This window comes from Tuber melanosporum (assembly GCF_000151645.1).
Source record: "Tuber melanosporum whole genome shotgun sequence assembly, scaffold_193, strain Mel28".
Classification (NCBI taxonomy): domain Eukaryota; kingdom Fungi; phylum Ascomycota; class Pezizomycetes; order Pezizales; family Tuberaceae; genus Tuber; species Tuber melanosporum.
In genome coordinates this window covers 127163-147437 of record NW_003298856.1, presented here as the reverse complement: position 1 = coordinate 147437, position 20275 = coordinate 127163, and the positions used below count along the sequence as shown (strand labels likewise).

Genomic DNA, 20275 nt, shown 5'->3' with positions numbered 1-20275 from the left:
GATATGGGAGGATATCAAGGAGCATGTTGGAGAGGAAGAGGTATTTTTGATCATTGACAATGCTAAGACTCACTTGCCTTTCAGGAGATGGCTCAGGAGAAATGGAATTTCTCTGATGGAAATTCCTCCCTATTCACCAGACCTCAATCCAATTGAAAATGTTTGGTCTCTGGGGAAAGACAAGCTTCATAAGCACTATCCTGAGCTGTTTCTCCTGAAGGGCCCTGTCAATGAGATCAAAAAAATTATAGAGAAGACTATCACTCATTGTTGGGAACTTCTGGACCCAAAGGTTTTTGATACTTTGGCAGGATCAATAGTAGATAGGGTGGAAGCAATTATTAAGGTTGATAGATAGTATACTAAATATTAATTTCTACTATGTATTTATATTTTTTAATTTTCTTTTGGGTTTTCATGATAGTGGGTTGGTAGAGGAGTGTGGTTGTCATCACCGAAGATTTTCCGGCCATTGACAGCTAGTTAATTTTGTCCCTGACAATACCATAGCTAAGCTGCATCCAACCACATCCTTTTCAACTCCAGTGTCGACTACTTGCACTGAACTCTGTCAATGGAGGCCCATGGGATTGTGTCCACCACACTTCTCACTCCATCCTACAATCTCTCATCTCCCACCTCTTGCAGGACATCTAACTATTTCCCAACCTTTTCCCATACTGCCTTCTTCCAAGCCAGCCTTTGTCACATCATTTTGTCAGGAAGGTCCATTATTAGCTTGAGGGCTTGAGCACTATACTCACAGCCTGAAGCATCCAGATACTAGTATCTAATATATGGCACCCAGTGTAGGCAGAAGTCAATTCTGGAAATGTTTCGGAAGGTCAACACGGTTGGAGGGACCATGTTCATGTTAGACTGGGGCCATAAACCACTGTTTTAGCCACCACTCACCCATGCTGTTGTAGTCTTTATTGGTGTCCCAGTCTTGATATCTGACATTGAAATCACCAACTGCGTTGTCTGGTTCCCTAAATTGGTTGAATGATCTAACAAACTGGTCTTTAGTATAGCTAGGCTGAAAGTAAACTCCAGTGAGTACTCTCTTCACTGCTTTTTTCCAATAACCAATATGGGTACTTCCTTCCCCATGCCCAACCATTTCAAACATCCTATAAATATGGAATCAAACAAATACCTCAACACTGGACCTCTTAACAAAGAAAAGCAAATCCCACCCATCAACATCCATTGGTACATGTTATTCCTCTAGATCAATCGGAGGTTCAATAATAAAAAATAAGTCAATAAAGGAAAACAAATTAAATGCTAGCAATTGATTCCGGCTACTCCTTCTCACATTTAATGCTATTTTCATAATAAGCATTAAAAAAGGGCTTTAACTGATCCACTCAGGCCACAGGGGCCAGAGGTGAAGAGGGAGCCATTAGCCAGATCCCAGGTAGTCTAGAAAGTGTCCTTATGACTGGGTTTGCTTGTAGCAGTTGTTTTCAAAATTCCATGTACTGGGAAGGGGGAGGGTGAGGGACATTCTGGTTCCTTACCTTTGACCTTGTCCAACTTACAGTCCGGGACCTCATTGTTCTCCTCATCACTATCAATCTCGACCAGCCTGGGTATGAGAGACCTTCTATAGCTGTGTTGTCTTCTCCTGCTTCTCTTCACCTGTCATTCATGTTGTTTTAGCTTCTTAGCAGGCTCTACCAATGGAGCTGCCTTCTGTCTGAGTAATGAGGAAGGCGGGGTGGTGGATGACAACTTGATGCCTGAGAAATGTTTATACTCAGCAAAGTAATCCATCTGATTGCATAGCCAACATTGCCTTCTAGTATGCCTGCAGGCTTGGCACATACCTTCTGGACAAGCAAGTTTGCTGCACATATGTTGTTGGGAGAAATATTCTCCAAAGCAAAAATGGCAATAGTGGAGGCAACCACTGGTGGCCACAAAGTGGCCAGTCTCTACGTACCTACTACATACCTTAAGGAGGCAGTGCTCTTCAAAGACACAGATATTACAGACTGCTTCTCATAACCAAATCTTACCTTTGACTAGCCATTCCTCAATTGTCTTATTCCTTTTGACCACGAAGTGGACACTACATGAGACGGTTTTGGCATGCTTCATGGCATCAATAGAGCCTATAATGTCCAGTTGGGAAACAGTAACTACACCGGTATTGAATTACTCGAACTCAGTACAGAGGCCATCAAAGGTCCCACTTCCAGTCTATCCTTCCACCCTCCAGACAAACTCTCATCCTGGATCAGCAAGTGGGACACCAGAAATAAAAGTTCCCACCTTCTCCAGATTCCTTTGGAACTTTATCTCCAGGTGTGACTATTCTTTAAATAGATCAACCCTAGCCTTGTCAAGCCGGTTACCTAGCTCCATAATAGAGTGAGTCCTAGAGTCAAGAAGATACATCTGATCTCAAGCTAGACATACCCGGCACAGATTTATGGTACGCTACTTCTAATATTCCACTTATTAGACATAGTCAAATTGATGTGGTTTCAGATTGTTTTAATGGTGACACCTGCTAGTAGAACCACCTCCTTGCGGGTAGCGAAGCAAGTAGTAATATGCCTTCTCCTAGTATTCGGGATTAGTGACAATGGTAAGGATACCAGTACTGAGTTGAGCTAGTCCGGAGCCTCATCAGGACTCTTCGGTACTCCTGCCGTGCACAAGTCATGGCCACCTTAATGTTGGCCGTGACAGCAGGCTTAAACGGAGCTGCCAGAATAATAGGGGTGGCAGTTGCCAGGACCAATTCCTACCTGTTAGAGGTCTTCTCCTGAGTCTTGGCCGGGTTTGCCGATTCTTTCTCATTACCAAATTCCCTGTCAGCCTTTCTTCTCCTTTTGGCAGTACTGCTCAGGCACCTGCCACGTCTCCTTCCTTCCTTGTTTTCCTCCCATTCTCCACTCTCCTCTTTTCAGTTGATGGACTTGCCTTCACTACTGCAAGCTATACGCAGGACCACTCCCCCATTACTAGAGGAGCTACCACTGCTAGAACGGTAGGAGGAGGCTGCTGCGATAGGGAAGGCAGAGGTTGTCCCCTTTTGTGGAGCAGCAAGGGGTTTTAGCCCATATGCTATTCTTTTTACTACCTCTATAAAAGAGGCTTTAGTAGCAGGAGCTGCCATCGCAGTCTCCTTTCCATTAGAGGAGGTAGAGGGTAGTGGTACTTCCAATGAGCCAGTAGGAGTACTGCAGGGTACAATTGGAGAGGGGCAATAGCAGGAGAACAACTTACCCTGCAGGGTCTCTATCTCTTCTCTTTATTTGCCAACAATGTCAGTCAGCCCCTTCATCTCTCGTTCCAACCCGTTGACTTGTCCCCTGTATTTCACCCCTGTTTCTGGTCCCTCGTAACCAAATGCAGGACCTTGAGTCATCCACATCCTGACATCATAGACTGTATTATCCTCATCGACACGGATTCTGAAGAGAGGAGGGGTTAAGTATTACCAGAGTGGATATCCTTCAGGCTTTCCAGCATGGACCCTATTACGCTACCTGAGTGGTGTCCTGGCGAGGGGATCCTACCTGCATCTACCATTTCACAAACACTCACCATAATTGAGTCAGTACTGACCAGAGCGGTATCAGTATCTTCAGGCTGAGTATTCGAGAGTTGAATCTCCAATAGGTTCCAGGAGTTGAGTGAAGTCTCCAGGAAATTTTCTAAGTACACGCCAGGAGATGATATGTATTATCCATCAAAGGCCGGATGTGAGGAAGCCATTACTAGCGCAGAGGCATAAACACTGTTATCCAAACTAGTCGTCTCGGAGTTCCACCTATCATCCAGGCCCATCGCAGTATCCCTGACCAATATCTCAGAGGTGTGTAGAACATTCTGGGTCACTAGTGGGGATGGAGAAGGAGGTGTAACCTCAATGGTTGATGGGAGCACCACAGGGAGAAGAATGGCCAGGCATGTATGGTGAACATCCAGGAGGAGGCCAGAGAGAGTGGGAATGATCTGTTTCTTCTACCCTTTATCGATATTAATGGCCCTTAAAATTGAGGACCAAGGAGGGGTACAGCAGACCGTTTAGTGGGTGATGCCAACTATGTACAGTAGCACATCCCAGTAGCAGGAGGGTTATAGTTCTCATTATCGGAGTTGTCCAGTATTAAATTCAGGATCTCGTAAAGAGCTCTTTTACTAGATGATATCCTAGCTAGGCAGGAGAAAGTAGAGTAGTCTGTCCTGCAAATAGGATACAAGGAGAGAAAACTGGTCACTTTGTTGTTAGTAGCTACAGTGTGGGGAGAGGTAATGGACCAAGAGCTGGCCTCAACCATGGTAGCAGTCAAGTTGTCTTTAGCTGGAGGGAGGGAGGACTCAGGGACAATAGTAGGAGAAGTGTTAAGAAGAGAGAGTTCAGGGTCCAAAGGGTATTCTGAGTCATGGTCTGAGTTGAGCTGAATGACACTCTATCTTGTAGTAGAGTCCTTGTTCAAGCCATATGTGACTGGACAGCCTCTCCCAAACAGGGAACCTTTCACATAAAACCCCACTATCATCGTAACACCAGTCACTGTGATGACCACTTGCCGAACCTCGGAATCAACCTGCCAGTTTGTCACATTCCAACATGCATGGTAGTGGTAAAACTGTAGGAAACTAAAGTCCCGCCAAGAAGTAGCAGAGGACTATAGAGTTATCAGTATGAAGCTACAGCCAGCCTTGGAAATGGATACGAGAGCCAAAGCTATACAGGTTGTCTCTAGCGAGGAGAACGTGTTCGAGTCAAATCAAATAGGAGATGACAGCCTCAAAGAGGCGAGGGAATACGTGGAGAAGGATGTTGTCAAAGACACTATCCTCACCAAAAGTACACATAGTGATTACCTCGACTAGGCTGCCGATATCTCAAATTGAAGTGCATTCTAAGTGAGAAGAACTAACATCTAACTGACTACTCCAAATGAAAAATACAAGCAAGTAACAGTGATGAAGTATTTATCGGGAGTGAAATAAGATAATGTATTAGTGTGCCCACTTAGGAGATGGGGTGAACATAAGGACAAGGAAAGTACTTATAAGTCAATCTAATTTTATTTAAACTCATACTGCCAATACTGGTATACGATAAGCCCCTGCCAGTATAGGGATACTACTAACTAGTATACTACTAACTAGAGGCTAACTAAGTCTACAGTCCTGCACCTGCCACCCCTGAGTCATGCCCTCAGGCCCTTACCAGAACTAATTACAAGACCATCAAACAACTCAGCACCCTCCCAGCTCTAAGTCTGTAGTATCTCTGGTATGAAGCCAACCAGCACTAAGCATAGCCGAAGCTGAGCAAAAAACCAACCTGATCAGGTTCCTTATCCAAAACATATAAACCACTACCACCCGGTCTGAATACTATCCTACCAAAATAAAAATCCAACAAACAAACAATTCTAACCTATAGTCAACACAATGGCAGGGAGGAAGCGACCAACATGTCTACCTCTCGCCCCCACATGCCAGGCCATCGATCCTACAAACTCAATTTGCCAGTTGTCTGCGAAAAGCATACCTATGAGGAGAACCTGTACCCACTGCCTATCTCTCAAACAAAACACATAAACTAATGAAATACATAGAGATGGTGACAGACCAATATGGCCAGTGGAGCCTGTCTCCCACACATGATGCCTTGACTCCGCATGCCATACCCATGCCCAAACCAAAGTAACCAAACAAACTACACAAAACTCAGCATACAAGACCCAAACAAGTCGAACAAGATAGCCACCACCCACTATCCCCACAGGTGGCCGTCAGCCAAACCACTCTATCAGGAAGCTTTGCAGCACTCAGCAGCTTCACCTAACCTCTCAAACCAAGCCAGAAACACTTAATTAGACTCCACCCAACCTGCTGCGAGTCTGACCGGTGCTTGCAGGTGCCTCTCCTCCCCTAGCCAGCCCCCCCTAAGTTCCACACACTAGGTGACACAGGACCCATCCAGCCCGCTCAGCCTCTAAGATAGATCAACCAACCAACAGGGACAGGACAGCCTATATTAGACCTTCTCAAGCAGCCACTAATCTTGGTCATACTAACTGAGTTCTATCACGTATTACTGCATAGCTGAGGAGGGCCTACCAGCTTGAGCTGAGAGCCACAAAGGAGGCAGCACAAATACATGAAGGCAGCAGCACTAGCCATACCATTAAACTCAGCTGAATCGAAGTTTAACTAAGCTGGAAAAACATAAGCAGAGCTAGTTAAAGCTAGCTCTACAAGTCTAGCAGAACGTTCAGACCCTATAACGAGTAAAAGACACACCTAGCTGTCAAGATAAGGAGGGTGTGGTAAAGCCATCAGGAGCAGACAACAGGAAGGTAGGCCCTACTTGCAATAAGTGAGGCCGTCAACCACAATCCACAACTGAATCAGCCCAACACACAAATAACATGAGTGTCTAGTAGCCAATCATTCCACACCACCTCAGGTAGCCATGAAAATCCATACCAGGGAGTAAACATTTTCAGAGTCAAAGCCATCTCCACTGAGGTGAGCAGGAGACACCTGACTGAAACGCTGCGAAGCTGCAAGGACAGAAACTCCAAAGGAACTGTAATAAACAACATCTCAGTATTCCGACCATAGAAACATATAGTAACGAGAAAGGGCGAGATAGTATACCCTGTCCCTTATCTAGTAATACTATTGGAAATATCAGGATCTAATACCTAGGAACTACCCTAAGTAGGATAACTCCTCCCAGAATCAGAATTCACAATTTTCAACACCTCCAGCCAGCCTCCTTACAGGACCTTCAAGTTACCATATATATCAACCTCAGTTGTATCCTATAACTATAATACCACCAAATTGAAGGTGTAAGAATAATACTTTATATGTTGCGGCCGTCCATTCGACTGGATCCTAATCGCAGGTTATATGAGAGGAGACCTTCGGCTAGGTCTGAGATATAGAACAGAGTAAATCCACCAATTACCCAGGAAATCATGAGGCTTCAAGGAAGTGGCATCCTTGACATAAGAGGCAACCAACAGGACATTTTCACACAAAGAGATCGTATCAAAGGATAAAGAATCTTAACGAGAAAGCAATACATTCACACCCGCTCTACAATAAGCAGAAGAGTCTAGAACTCCAAGGGATACTATCATAGAAGTCAATGGATTTTACAGAGTGTTACAAGTAGGTTTGAAACACATTGTAGCTGTGGGAATGACTCCCAATACTAGAATAACAATTGAAACCCTATTACCTATAGCAACCAAGGGTTGCCAACTGGGAAATTATCTATTAATCTAGTGGAACAGCTTCCTGCAGATTAGTAGGAAGTCCTCCGGAAGATATCTGTTAGTTGAGTAGAGAGTTATGAAGGTTTGAAGTCAGGCGACCTAGAAATGTTGTAATTACAACTACCTTCACAGCTACAACCCGCAGATGAAACTGATCATTTAATCAATAACAGAGACAACTAGGGCCAACTCAGTTCAACTTAAGAATTAGGCCATAAGTTTAAAGACTCTAATAATCAGATAATTACTATTAGGAACAGCATGATTCCCAGTTAGCTATATTGCAATTGCTGAAGAGAGTGTAGTGATTTTCAGAGTCTCCAGGTGTTCGCACCTTGAAGAATACCCGAAGTCCCAAGTTATAATCAGAGAGGTTCATAGTTGTATAATAGATAGATATAGTCCATGAACACTTAGACTCAGAATATAAATATTGAAGTGTCTTTTAAGCTTTTAGATATCATCAAGTAATGGAGTAGAGACCTTAACAATATAATATTGTCTTCATGATTCTATTCTACTTTGCCTACTTTACTTCACTCTTAGTTGTCATAAATGAAACAAGTAAAGTTCGAGCCTTCCTAGAAAATCTCCGTCAATAGAACTGAATCTTAGTTGGCCTAGACAACTCTGAAGTCTATCAGGTTGTCTCTACCTAACAGATGCAGCCGGTACAACATGTTGAAAGTTAGGAAGGTCATCAGTCTATCCCCAGGACATTTTCTATAATAAGAACTAAGGACTCTATTAAAACTCAACAAATATAAGCTGGCCCAAAGAACGACATAGGTGATCTCCATAAACACAATCTTCAATCCCCCTAATCAAACACCAAACCCGCGAGTAGACGATAGACAGGAAGCTGAAGATATTTTACCGAAAGAGGCCCATAAGCGACCGTGATGAAAGGCTGGAAGTGCCAGCATCATGAAACGACTAGAAATCAATGAAATAGTGCAATCAATCTACAATTCAACCACTAACACAACCAGAACTCAATACCAAGGACTCCAGGAACTACTGAGTATACTCAGATATCTCCCCCTGAATCCAAGGCACAGAAGACCATCATGGATGCAATAGGAATGCTACCAAGACCGAGCAATAGTAAGGATGAGAAAGTACTTGGAAGTCAATCTAATTTTATTTAAACTTGTATGGCCAACACTGGCATACAATAAGCACCTGCTGGCAAATGGATACCACTAACCAGTATACCACTAACTGCAGGCTAACTAAGTCTCCAGTCCTGTACCTGCTATTCCCAAATCATGCCTGTAGGCAAACTAATTATAAGACCATCAAATAACCAAGCCCCCTCCTCTGTTTAAGTCTATAACCCCCTCTGGTATGAAGCCAACCAGTACTAAGTATAGTTAAGGCTGAACGAAAGACCAATCTGACCCAGCTCCTCACCCAAAAACATAAAAATACTTCTACCCAGTCTAAATACCGTCCTGTAAAATTCTCCTCCACAGTAGAAAACCAACCAACCAACAAACTAAACCTACAGGCAACAAAATAGTAGGGAGGAGAGGACTAACATGTCCACTTCTTACACCCACATGCCCAGCCATCGATTCTATAAACCCACTTTGCCAGTTGCCTCCAAAGAGCTTACTGGTAAGGAGTACCTGTACCTGCTGCCTATTCACAAAACAAACTATAATAAATAAATGAAATACATAGAGGTAGTAATAGACTGAAACAGTCAGTAGGACCTATCTCCTACCCATGGTACTATGCCTCCTCCCACCATACCCGGAATCAAACTAAAGAAACCAAACAAACCCTACGAAACTCAGCATGCAAGGCTTAAACAAGTCCAACTAGGTAGTGACAACTTACTATCCGCACAGGTGGCTGTCAACCCACCGGTTTGCCAAGGAGCTTTACCACACTCAGCAGCTTCATCTTATCAGTCTCAGTAGGCCAGGAACACTTAACTGGACATCGTCTAACCCGACTCATAACTGACCAGTCCTCACAGGTGCCTCACTCCCACTAGTCCGCATCCTAAGCCCCACACACCAGACAGCACAGAGCCCATCTAGCCCCTTCAGCTCCTCAGGCAGATCAACTATCCAACAGCTACAGGATAGCCTATACCCGACACCATCAGGCGGCTACTGATCTTGACCACACTAACAGAATCATATCACTCGACCCTGCATAGCTCAGGGGGACCCACCAGACACAGCAGGAAGCTACAAAGGAGGCAGTATCAATACCAGAAGATATTAGCATAAGCTATACCATCTCACTCAGCCAAATCGAAGTACAACCAAGCTGGGAAAAGTTAAGCAGAACTAGCTGAATCTAGCCCTACAGGTCTGGTAAAAGGTACAGACCAAATAACAGGCAAGAGGAATCCCAACCAACATGATCAAAAGGGGGCAGGTAAATGAACAGAAGCAGACAAATAGATGGTAGTTCCGACTTGCAATGTATAAAGCTGCCAACTACAATCTACAACCAAACCACCCATACACACAGATAACACAAGGATTGGGCAGCCAATCATCCCACACTACCCTATGCAGTTATGACAAACCACACCAAGGGATAAGATTTTTCAGGATCAAAGTCATTCCTACCAAAGTGAGCAGGAGAAATCTGACTGAATTACCAGAAAGCCACAAGGACAAAAACTTTAAGAAAATAGTGATAAATATTATTGTAGAATTTTGACTATAGAAATGTAATATAATAAGGAGACGGGCAGGCGCCCTCCTGCCACCTGGAGAATGATGCGGCTAGTATGATATCTTGAAACTTGAAAAGGTTATCAGTCTATCCCAAGGGCATTTTGTATTACGAGAACTTAGAACTCTGTTCAAACTCAACAAACATGAGCTGGCCCAAAGGATAACAAGGGTAATCCACCTAAATACAAAGTTCTATCACTCCAATCGAATGCAAAACCTGTGAGTAGATAATAGACAGGAAGCCGAAAACATTTTACTGAGAGGGGCTCATAAGCAACTGTGACGAATAGCTCATAGTGCCAGTATCGTGAGATAACCAGTAGGTGATAAAATGAGATGCAAACAAGTAGACAAGCCCTCAACTATGGAACAACCTTAACACCAGGATACTAGGTAAATCCAGATAACTGCCCAGTATCAAGAATCAGGATAAGTGCAGAGGCTCACTACCGAGGCGGAGTGAAGGCAAGAATAAGGAAAGTACTTAGAACAAAGCGTGAAGAGTCTATCCTCCTCAGCCGTACCGCATCCTTATATAGTGCTCTTCTAGCCTCAAGTCAAGTAACCCGAAGTAGTCACATGCATGAAACAAAAAAATAATAAACTAGTCATATGACCAAAGTGGTTACATGCTCAAATCCCATAATCTTATAGCAAGATCATATACGAAAACTCATAAACTAATCATAACATAATAAACAAGTCATAGGACCCTAAGTGGTCACATGTGTGAAACATAAATCATATGCAGAAGGCATACCCGCAAGACATCCTTGTAAGGTATACTCACCAGCTATACCTTTCATGACTCATAATCAAGTTATATGCAAAATATAACAAATCATATTATAACAAGTCATATGCGCAAAACAATAACATACCTATAACTCATAATCATGAGTCATGTAAAATCCTTTTCCTTGCTAAGTCACATATGTGACATATATGAGGAATCTTCTTGAACATTTGATTGGCTTCTTGGTAAAACCCTGTTGCATTCAAGTTATGAGCTCTGCAGATCAGGCACCTGAGTTGATCACCCTTAGTGTGCGTATAGTTAAGTCTATACCAGAAGGTCCTGAGTATACAAAGTTTTCTTTTGGTCTAGAGTGGAAGGGTTTTCTTAACACTATAGCTTATTACTGCATGTGATATTCTTGTATCTTAAACAAGAAATTAAATAATGATAAAAAAAAAAGATAAAAAATGACCACTGGTATAGACTCCTCATGCAACCACTTAAGTTGTTTCCTATACTATAAGTTGAATCAATACTTTATATATATCTTCAACTATGCTACATGAGAAAGAGGTCTCACTTACAAGAAGTAATGCGAGTACAAAACAATCATTATTATTAGAAGTAATACTGAAGATAAGAGTTATCTGAATTATTGAGAGATTAAGAGAATGGAAGAAGGTAAGGTCATTACCTGTTAAAGAACTAAGCAGGAAGGAGTAGGATTATTACAGAATATTAGAGAATCTCTGCACAGAGCCAACATATTCTCATTTACCCTACAATAATTCTCAGTGTTTAGAGCTACAAGAAATACTACCAAAGAAGCTAATAGACTTTATGGAGTATTACAACTAGGTCCAGGGATGCATTGTAGTTACTGGAATCATCATTAATACTAAACACCAACTAAAGACTTACTAACTAGAACAATCAGGGGTTGTCAACTAAGAGACTATCTGCCAATCCAGTTGAATGACTTCCTGCAAATTAATAAAAACTCATCGTGAAAGTATCAGTCAGATTGGATCAGGAGTTATGGAGGTTTAAAGTTGGTAATCTACGAAGGCTGCATCTACAACTAATTCTGCAGACATGACCCTAGGACGAAACTGATTATTTTGTATATAAGGAAGATAATTGGGCCAACACAATTCGACTTGAAAACTAGGCCATAAGTCTAATAACTCCAAAGATCAGATAATTACTATTAGAAGCAGTACAGTTACTAATTGGCAAAATAGTAATCACTAACAAGGGTGTGATGGTTTTCAGGATCTCGGAGTATTCACACTTCAGGAGAATACCCAATGTTGTGAGTTATAGTTAAAGAGATACCTAATTTATATAAGAGTTAGATGTAGTCTGCAAATACTCAGATATAGAATATAAATATCGAAGTCCCTCCTAAGCATTTAGATATCATCAGGCAATGAAGAAGAGACCTTACCAATATAATATTGTTCACACGATTCAATTCTACTTTACTTTGCTCTTAGTGGTTATAAATGAAATGTGCAATCCTTTCAGCCTTCCTAGACAAATCTCTATCTACAAAATAAATCTCAATGGTCTAGATGAGTCTGAGTCTATACAGATCATTTCTACCTAATACTATCCTACTGATAAAGTAAAATTTCACTCATCCAACTCACTAAGTATATATAACTATTACAACACAAATATATAAAAACACATAATATAAAATAAAATAAAATATTCTATCATACAATTTTATGAATATCTTTAAACCCTTTATATTTTTCAGTTATTTAATATTATATCATAATATTATTATAAAAAGATTGGTGAGTAGGATGTGTGAGATCTTTCTTTACTTATAGAACATCCTACTGAAAAAGTGACCTACTTGGCTAAGAGGATATCCCCTTAACTAAGCATAATTCTTTACTGGTATAATAAAGCATTTATATATTAATATATAAATTAAATCAAATACACTTCCTAAAATAAAATAATAATTTTATTATTATATCCTAATAGTTTTAAAGTAGATTAACTTAATTACTGTAAAAATAACCTGCACTTAAAGTATAAATATATGTTGATATTTACATTAATATGAATACAATTTCAGGAAAATGAGTAAATCTGCCTCTTTTTTTTTTTTTTTTTTATAATCATTTAGTTACTTGTTTAAGGTACAAGAATATTGCATGCAGCGCTAGCTATGGCATTAAGAAAACCCCTCTACCCCGAACCAAGAGAAAACCCATACCCCCAAGACCCTCTGGTATGGGCCCAACCACACACACTCCAAGGGCAATCAACTCAGGTGCCCAGCCCGCAGGCCTCACGACTTGAATGCAAAAGTGTCTCGCCTAGAAGCCAACCAAAGACCCAAGAAGATTCCTCACCTGAAAGAAAACCCCACCCACTAACTACATATAGCCAACAGAAAGGAAACCAAACAAGCTAGGCAGGAAAGCATAAGGAAAACCTCTATCCTGTAAACTACTAGACCCATAAGGGCTACAAAGAAAAACAACAACCGCCCACTGTACTACCAGATTTGCCGTTTTTTAAAGAACCACCCCCAAAGTAGGCGGCCAGCAAAGAGCCCTAAGACTGAGCGCCACCAACCAGCTAAGCCACAGAAGTAGTGCAATACCATGGCCCGCCAATCGAGAACAGAGGCCACGGTGCCAGGCCCAAGGAGTGGATGTCTGGTAGAGGGGATGCCACCCAGCAGTAGGGTGCCAGCTAAAGATCGACCACGGGCAGGCAGCAGGCCGAAACCCCAGAACACCAGGCAGTGGAGAGAGAAGGTAGTAGGGTACCAGCCAAGGAGGGAAGGTAGTAGGATGCGAGCCGACGCGACCGAAGTAGAAAGTGGAGGTAGGGCCAAAGACTCCTGTGCAAACCCGACCGTAGACCGAACTGCTGTATTACCGCGTCTCTCATGTAGATCCTTATTCTCCAAGAGATATCATCACCTAGTAGAAGGGATCCCACCGGCGGTAGGGAGGCGGAAGGGCGAGGTGAGAAAGGTAACCGAAACTTGAACCGTACAACTAGGAGGGTATGGTCAAATCTTACTGCAAGACAGACCCCGAAGTTACTAGCCGAGGCGTTCCGCAACAGCGATCGTGCAAGCAGGGAGAAGGATGTCCACCACTGCCAGTACGATCCGGAAGCGAAGAGAGGAAGTCGACCTTGCCAAAGCTAAGCGAGCCCCTATTCACAAGACAGGGCTACTGGGCAGGCCTAGATAGCTCCCCCATCAAGCAGACAAGAGACACGCGAGGCTAAAGTGGGAGAGGATGAAAGAGTTAACCGTGCCCCTAGGCAGGAACCATCGAGGGGGCAGAGGAGAGTGGAGGGGGCCCACGATAGCTGACGTGGTGTGCCAAACTATGTGGGAGGAAAATAGGAGCGACGGAGTATGGAGTAAATCTGCCCCTTGTATTACAGTATATATACTTTCCTTTTCTTTTTCTTTTTTTCACTACCCTTTTGCCTCTCCTTACTTCTCCCTTCTTATATTTCTTTTCTCTTTTCTTTCTTTTATTTCTTTCCTTTATTCATCATATGTCTAATGCCAAAGCTCTGTTTTGTGATATAACAAGTTCTTGTTATCCTAGATGGATATGTTTGTTAAGGTAATACCATGTTTTCTTATTATGCTACATGTTAGTTTATCTTTCTTCTCTTTCCTCCCCTCAGTTATTTCTCTTCATTTCTCTTTTCTTTTCTTCTCACATAAACTGTTATCTCTTCTTACGTGTCTAACTGTTCAATAACTACTCTCAGTTCTGTACTCTAATTAGTCCACAATCTGGTATCTTGTTTCCCTTGTACCTAGATTTTCCCCTGTTTATATTACTGTTTACAATTCTGTTTCCTGTCTTGTTCTTAGCCTTATTCCCTGTCTGATCCAGTTCTTCGTCTTGTCACCAGCCTATCCTCAGTGTAGTGTATACCTTGGAAGCCTAATCTACCAGTCAGTTTTGTTTATGTTTGGTTGTGTTGACTTATATGTGGTTTTAGTTTACATAGCAACTAGACAGGTTTTGAGAAAAAGGAAAATACAGTTTTTGATAAAGAAATTGAAACTACTTAAGTATCTATGCAGCAGACAGCACAGGAATTTACTATAACAATCACTTTAACTATGTAATTAAGTATAAGTAAATAGTTTTTATTTTCTGGGAAATTAATAGACTCAAATAATGATTTTAATTAATAATATACAATAAGATTATAAGAGTTAAGTAAGCAGAATTAATATATATTTTAACTTGAATTAACAAGTTTTGGTTTGTATTTAGAGCCTAGTAGACGACCATGTCTGAGTTTAATATGGAGTAGAGTTTGATAATCTGTCATCTGACTATTAGTATTTGCATCTTTTTCTAGTTTCTGCTTAGGCTGATGCTTAGATTGTTTAGCATTTATTGTCGGTGCAAATTATGCTTAATTCCTCTTATTTTAAATCTTCTTACATTAAATCTTGAAATAATACAAACATTTAATCATAACTACAAATTCTACTCCTGAAAATATTTGAAATCTTACTAATAGCTACATTGAATGATTGTTTATCAAGCTATGCAAAAAAAGATTTTTGATCAAATTTTTAAAATAATCATTATTAGTCTCATATTACTCAAATTTAAAGATTAAATATATTTCAAGATACCCAGAGTGTACTCTATAGAATACTAAATAGCTTGAGCAGTTTAACTGGTTTTGTTGTTGTTGGTAATTTTAACCTTTTTTGCAGAACTGTACTTATTTATACTATTAGTATTAACTTTACAAATTTAAAAATAATACTTACATAGCTGAAATCTTTTATACTCAGCTATTGGAGAAAACATATAATAAAAATAAATATAAAAGAAAATAAATTTATAATTATTACAAGATATAATAAATTTATATATCACTCTCTATAAAAATCATACATATTGAACAATGATTTTCTAAATACTTTAATTAAATACTAAACTATAATTTTCCCAAAATATTAGTCTTCAAAATAAACTTATCAGATAAGTATCTACTATCTAAAATACTTATCTGAAAGGTATTTACAACAACTATTTTTATATATGAGTTCTGTATATATAGCTTTAAGTACTATAATTATTAGTAAAAATATATGTTAGAATTGCTCTTCAATCACTCCTAGAATATAGTTATTTAATATGTAACAAGTCTTATCATAGAATTAATATGGGCAATTACTTTAATCTTCTTTAATATAGTAATTACCTCATAGTTGTCTCCTATTACTTAAGAAAATACCATTATTTTCTTAAGTACTCTAACAGCAACTATCATTCACTATACTTGTAATACTTTTCAGTATGGAAGATATGCAATGTGTGAATATAAAGTAGTACTCGTAAAGCTATATGCTAGGAAATAACTTAAGTGGTTGCATGAACATCTATCTCAAAGGCCGAATCTATTGCCTTATATAATGTTAGGCAGAAACAACTTGATAGACTTCAAGGTTGTCTAGGCCAATCGAGATTCGTTTCTGTAGACAGAGATTGTCTAGGAAGGCTCGGATGTTACTCATTTCGTTTATGACTACTTGGAGCGAAGTAAAATAGGTAAAGTAGGGTAGAATCGTAAAAACAATATTATATTATTAAGGTCTCTTCTCCGTTGTTTGATGATGTCTAAAGCTTGGGAGGCACTTTAATATTTATATTCCATGTCTGAGTGTTCGCAGACTACATCTATTTATCATACAACTATGTACTTCTTCAATCATAATTCGTGACATTGAGTTTTCTTCCAAGGTGCGAACACCTGTGGACCCTGAAAACCATCACACCCTCTTCGGTAATTATGAGATTTCTATTTAGGAAACGTACTGTCCCCAATAGTAATATCTCAATTAGCAGAGTCTTTAGACTTATGGCCTAGTCCTTAAGTCGAACTGAGTTGGCCCCAATTGTCTTTGTCATTGATAAAATGATCAGTTTCATCCATGGCTATATCTGCAAAGGTGGTCATCATTACAACCATCGTAGGTCATCTGACTCTGATCCTTTGTAACTCCATACTCAACCGATAGATTTTCTCTGGATGACTTCCTATTAACTCGCAGGAAGCTATTCCACCAGATTGGTAATTAATCCCTCGGTCGGCAACCCTTGGTTGCTCTCTGGGTAGTAGGTTTCAGTAATCACTGTAGTATTGAGAATCACCCCATGGCTACAACGTGTTCCGAAACCCAGTTGCAACACTCCGTAAAGTCTGTTGGCTTCTTTGGTAGTGTCTTTTTAGAGTTCTAGACTCTTCTGGTGGATGTAAATGTATTGGTCTCTAATAGAGATCCTTTACCATTTGATACCATCTCTTTGTGCGAAATCGTCCTGTTACTTACGGCCCATGCCAAAGGTGTCATGTCTTTAAAGCCAGGTAACTCTCTGAGTAGTTGACGGAATTACTCCGTTCCACTTCCCAGACCTAGCTGAAGGTCCCCTCTCATATATCCTGCGAACAGGATCCAGTCGGATGGACGGCGATAACGTATATGGTGTTATTCTAACACCTTCAATTCTGTGGCAATATAGTCACAGGACAAAACTGATATTAATATATATAATGACGCACGGGCCCCGTAAGGGAGCCGGAGGGGGGTGTTGGAGACCAGAGATTCCAATTCCGAGTGGGGTTACCCTACTTAAGGTGGTTTCTAGGTATCGGGTTCTGGTATTCCTAACATATAAATCTTCCCACAACTCACTTACAAATCCAATTGTTATATGAATTGCAGCTGTGCCCCATCTGACTATGATATATGATTTTTATCCTTATAACCTCTTCCTAGGTCATCCGTATGGCCCCTATGACCCCTAAATAGGTCATATATGCAAATTCAAGTAAGCCTTACAATGCTTACTCCTATCTAACTAACAATATAAATATTATATAACTATCATAATTTAAAATCTAAGTCATGTGTGAAACCTATGTGAGTTATGTGTACAAACAATAATCATAACATTATACAAATTAAATAAGTTGTTAATCAAAAACCCTAATATATGAAATCCTTTACAAACCACACCAAGTTTGTAACAATATAATACCTAATTTTACTAATAGTTTTAATAATACTAATCACTTTGTAATTATATAAGTTTGTTAAAATAAAAGTATATTTAAAATTATAAGTAGTTACTAACTTCCTTTTACTACTAATCTCTTATGAATTAATATTACAAAAACTAATTAGACTGCCTATTTAAATAATTACAACTAGATTAACTTAATATTTAATACTTTCATAAGTTTATATTTACTATAAAAAAGTTAATAGCTTAAAGAAATTAAGGAAATATAAAACAAGAACAAAGTTTGTATAACATATGACATACGAACATTCAGCTGAGATATATAAAAATTATCAAATCCATTAAGGTACTGGTAAAATATACGTTCCTGATTAGCTATTGTTTTCCAATCCAGTCCTCCTTCTTTCTGCCCAAGCAAATATTCTTTCAATTATGTACAAAGATATTACTTCAATAACCCAAAATTAAATACCAAACCCACCAAGCTATCTTTTCTTTTCTATCCCTATTTTATTTTACACTCTTCCATTTCTCACCTCAACATCAATCCTCCTTTCATTCTCACAAGATGGCACCAGACCTGATCAAATATGTAAAAGTACTTAATGGACAGCACAACATATTGGCAAAAACCCTTTTGTTGCGCGATTTCTATCCTTCATCTGTTCAGCACTCATGAGGAGTGTCACCAACTTCAAAGGTTGCATAGCACCATTCATGGTGGTGGGAACCTTTTTGCACGATCGCTGCACTACTACATACCATACACCGTTCGTCAACCCCCCCGCTGGTTTTTTTTCGTCGGAAAGAGAACTGCGAAAAAGAGGGTGATCACATACACCCTGCTCCGATTGGATTCAGGGTTTCTATCGCCCAATGAGAGAGTTGATCATCGGAGCCGCTTATAGCGAGAATTAGGCGTCCCTATTTTTTTTTATTTTATTTTTTTTGGATGGAAAAATTCGAGTTCGCCCCCGCATATTTTATTTTATTTGAATTTTTTTCTTGGTGCTCACGACTCCAAGTATGATACCTTATCATACCTTACTAATCCCTTTTCGTTCAATTTCCCAAATCTGATAACGAGATAAGATAAAATAGTTTAAGCCTCATCGGACGGAGTTTGTGTAAAAAAAAAAAATCCCCGTCTTGAATAGTGAAAAACACCTGTCCTTCCAGCCTTGTCACCTCCCTTCTTCTCGACCTTTTCTTTTTACAGCACGTTACTCCTTCAACAGCGACAGCAATAGCACCATCAACCATCGCAAACTCCGGAATGGCAAATGTAAGTCCCCTATTCCTCCATCGCAACACTTAGCCAACATTTTAACAATAAGCCAACCCCCCCTTCCAGAAAGCGGCAAAACAGCTCGCCCGCGCCAACACCGCGACCCTGAACCGCGCACACATCACCACCCTAGCCCTACACACGCTCTTCATCCTCTACCGCCTACTCTACCGCTCCGGCTCCTGGAGCAAGTACGCGGCGCTCTCGCTCCCGTCCCTGGTGGTAGAGATCTACCTCGAGCGGCTGGGTCGGCCGAAATACTCCTCCCCCGGAGGGGATGGGGTGTTGGTCTCCGCTGGGGAGGATATGGAGGCTAAGGGCGTTACGGAGTACATGTGGGATATCGTCTACGTGACTTGGGGCGTACTCGGACTTGTTGGCGTGGTGGGGGAGTGGGGGTGGTGGGTTCTGGTATGTTTATATATCTATATACCCTTCGAAGGAGAGGGCAGGCGGGTGGGGGCTAACAGTATGGCATGGTAGGCTATTGTTCCCATCTACGCGGTTTACCTGGCCGTTGGAATGTACCGTGGCATGAGCGGGTTGATGCCTGGCATGTCGTCGTCGCCCTCTGCCGCCGCCGCCGCACCGGATGGACCGCGGAGTAATCGGCAGAAGAAGGCGGAGAAGAAAGGGGGGCAGAAGGCCCGGTATAATTAATCGGGGTGATTGATTTGTTTGTTTTGTTGTTTGGTGTTGTTCGGGAGAAAGAAAGAAAAAGATGACACCCGATCGAGTCTACCAGTAGCTACCGCCTATCACTGCGGGTGATTATATCCTGCTACTCGTACCCTAAGTTAGCAAACCAATGTATCCATCCATCCATTCACCCGTCCATTAAACACGTCCGCACCACAATAGCCCCCTTGAAAAAAAGTACTCGTGAGTCAGAGCATCTATCCGTACAGCAACACTACTAAATGCCTACAAAGCTAGGTCTAGTGATCCAGACTTTCGCCTAGACACTGCCATCCCGAGTGACAATGGGTGACCACGAAAAGCATCGGGAATCATCGAAGCCCACGATAAAGATGGTTCCTCTATCGATACATTTATCTACGCATCATTGGCCAGTCCCCGACACTGCAGGGTTCCGGAAACGGCGCCGCCTTAGGATAAATACTGTGTGCGCTTGCGCCTGCGTGGCTCATTGGGTAGGGTAGGGATATGGTAATGGTGCTCGCTCCCCTTTTCTTTCG

General features: G+C 40.9%; 1 protein-coding gene; it reads left to right on the top strand.

Moving 5' to 3' along the window:
• The first annotated feature begins 18983 nt into the window (after positions 1–18983).
• GSTUM_00000410001 (uncharacterized protein) lies at positions 18984–20116 on the top strand. XM_002837577.2 has 4 exons: positions 18984–19073; positions 19143–19487; positions 19560–19958; positions 20009–20116. Exons 1-3 carry the CDS (start codon positions 19065–19067, stop codon positions 19734–19736), a joined length of 531 nt encoding a protein of 176 aa, XP_002837623.1. The 5' UTR covers positions 18984–19064; the 3' UTR covers positions 19737–19958; positions 20009–20116.
• The last annotated feature ends 159 nt before the right edge of the window (positions 20117–20275 follow it).

Bases quoted from the DNA above. Each gene is read 5' to 3' on its own strand.
- GSTUM_00000410001 (XM_002837577.2), top strand. The intron at 19,488-19,559 runs GTATGTTTATAT...ATGGCATGGTAG, and splicing joins AGTGGGGGTGGTGGGTTCTG to GCTATTGTTCCCATCTACGC.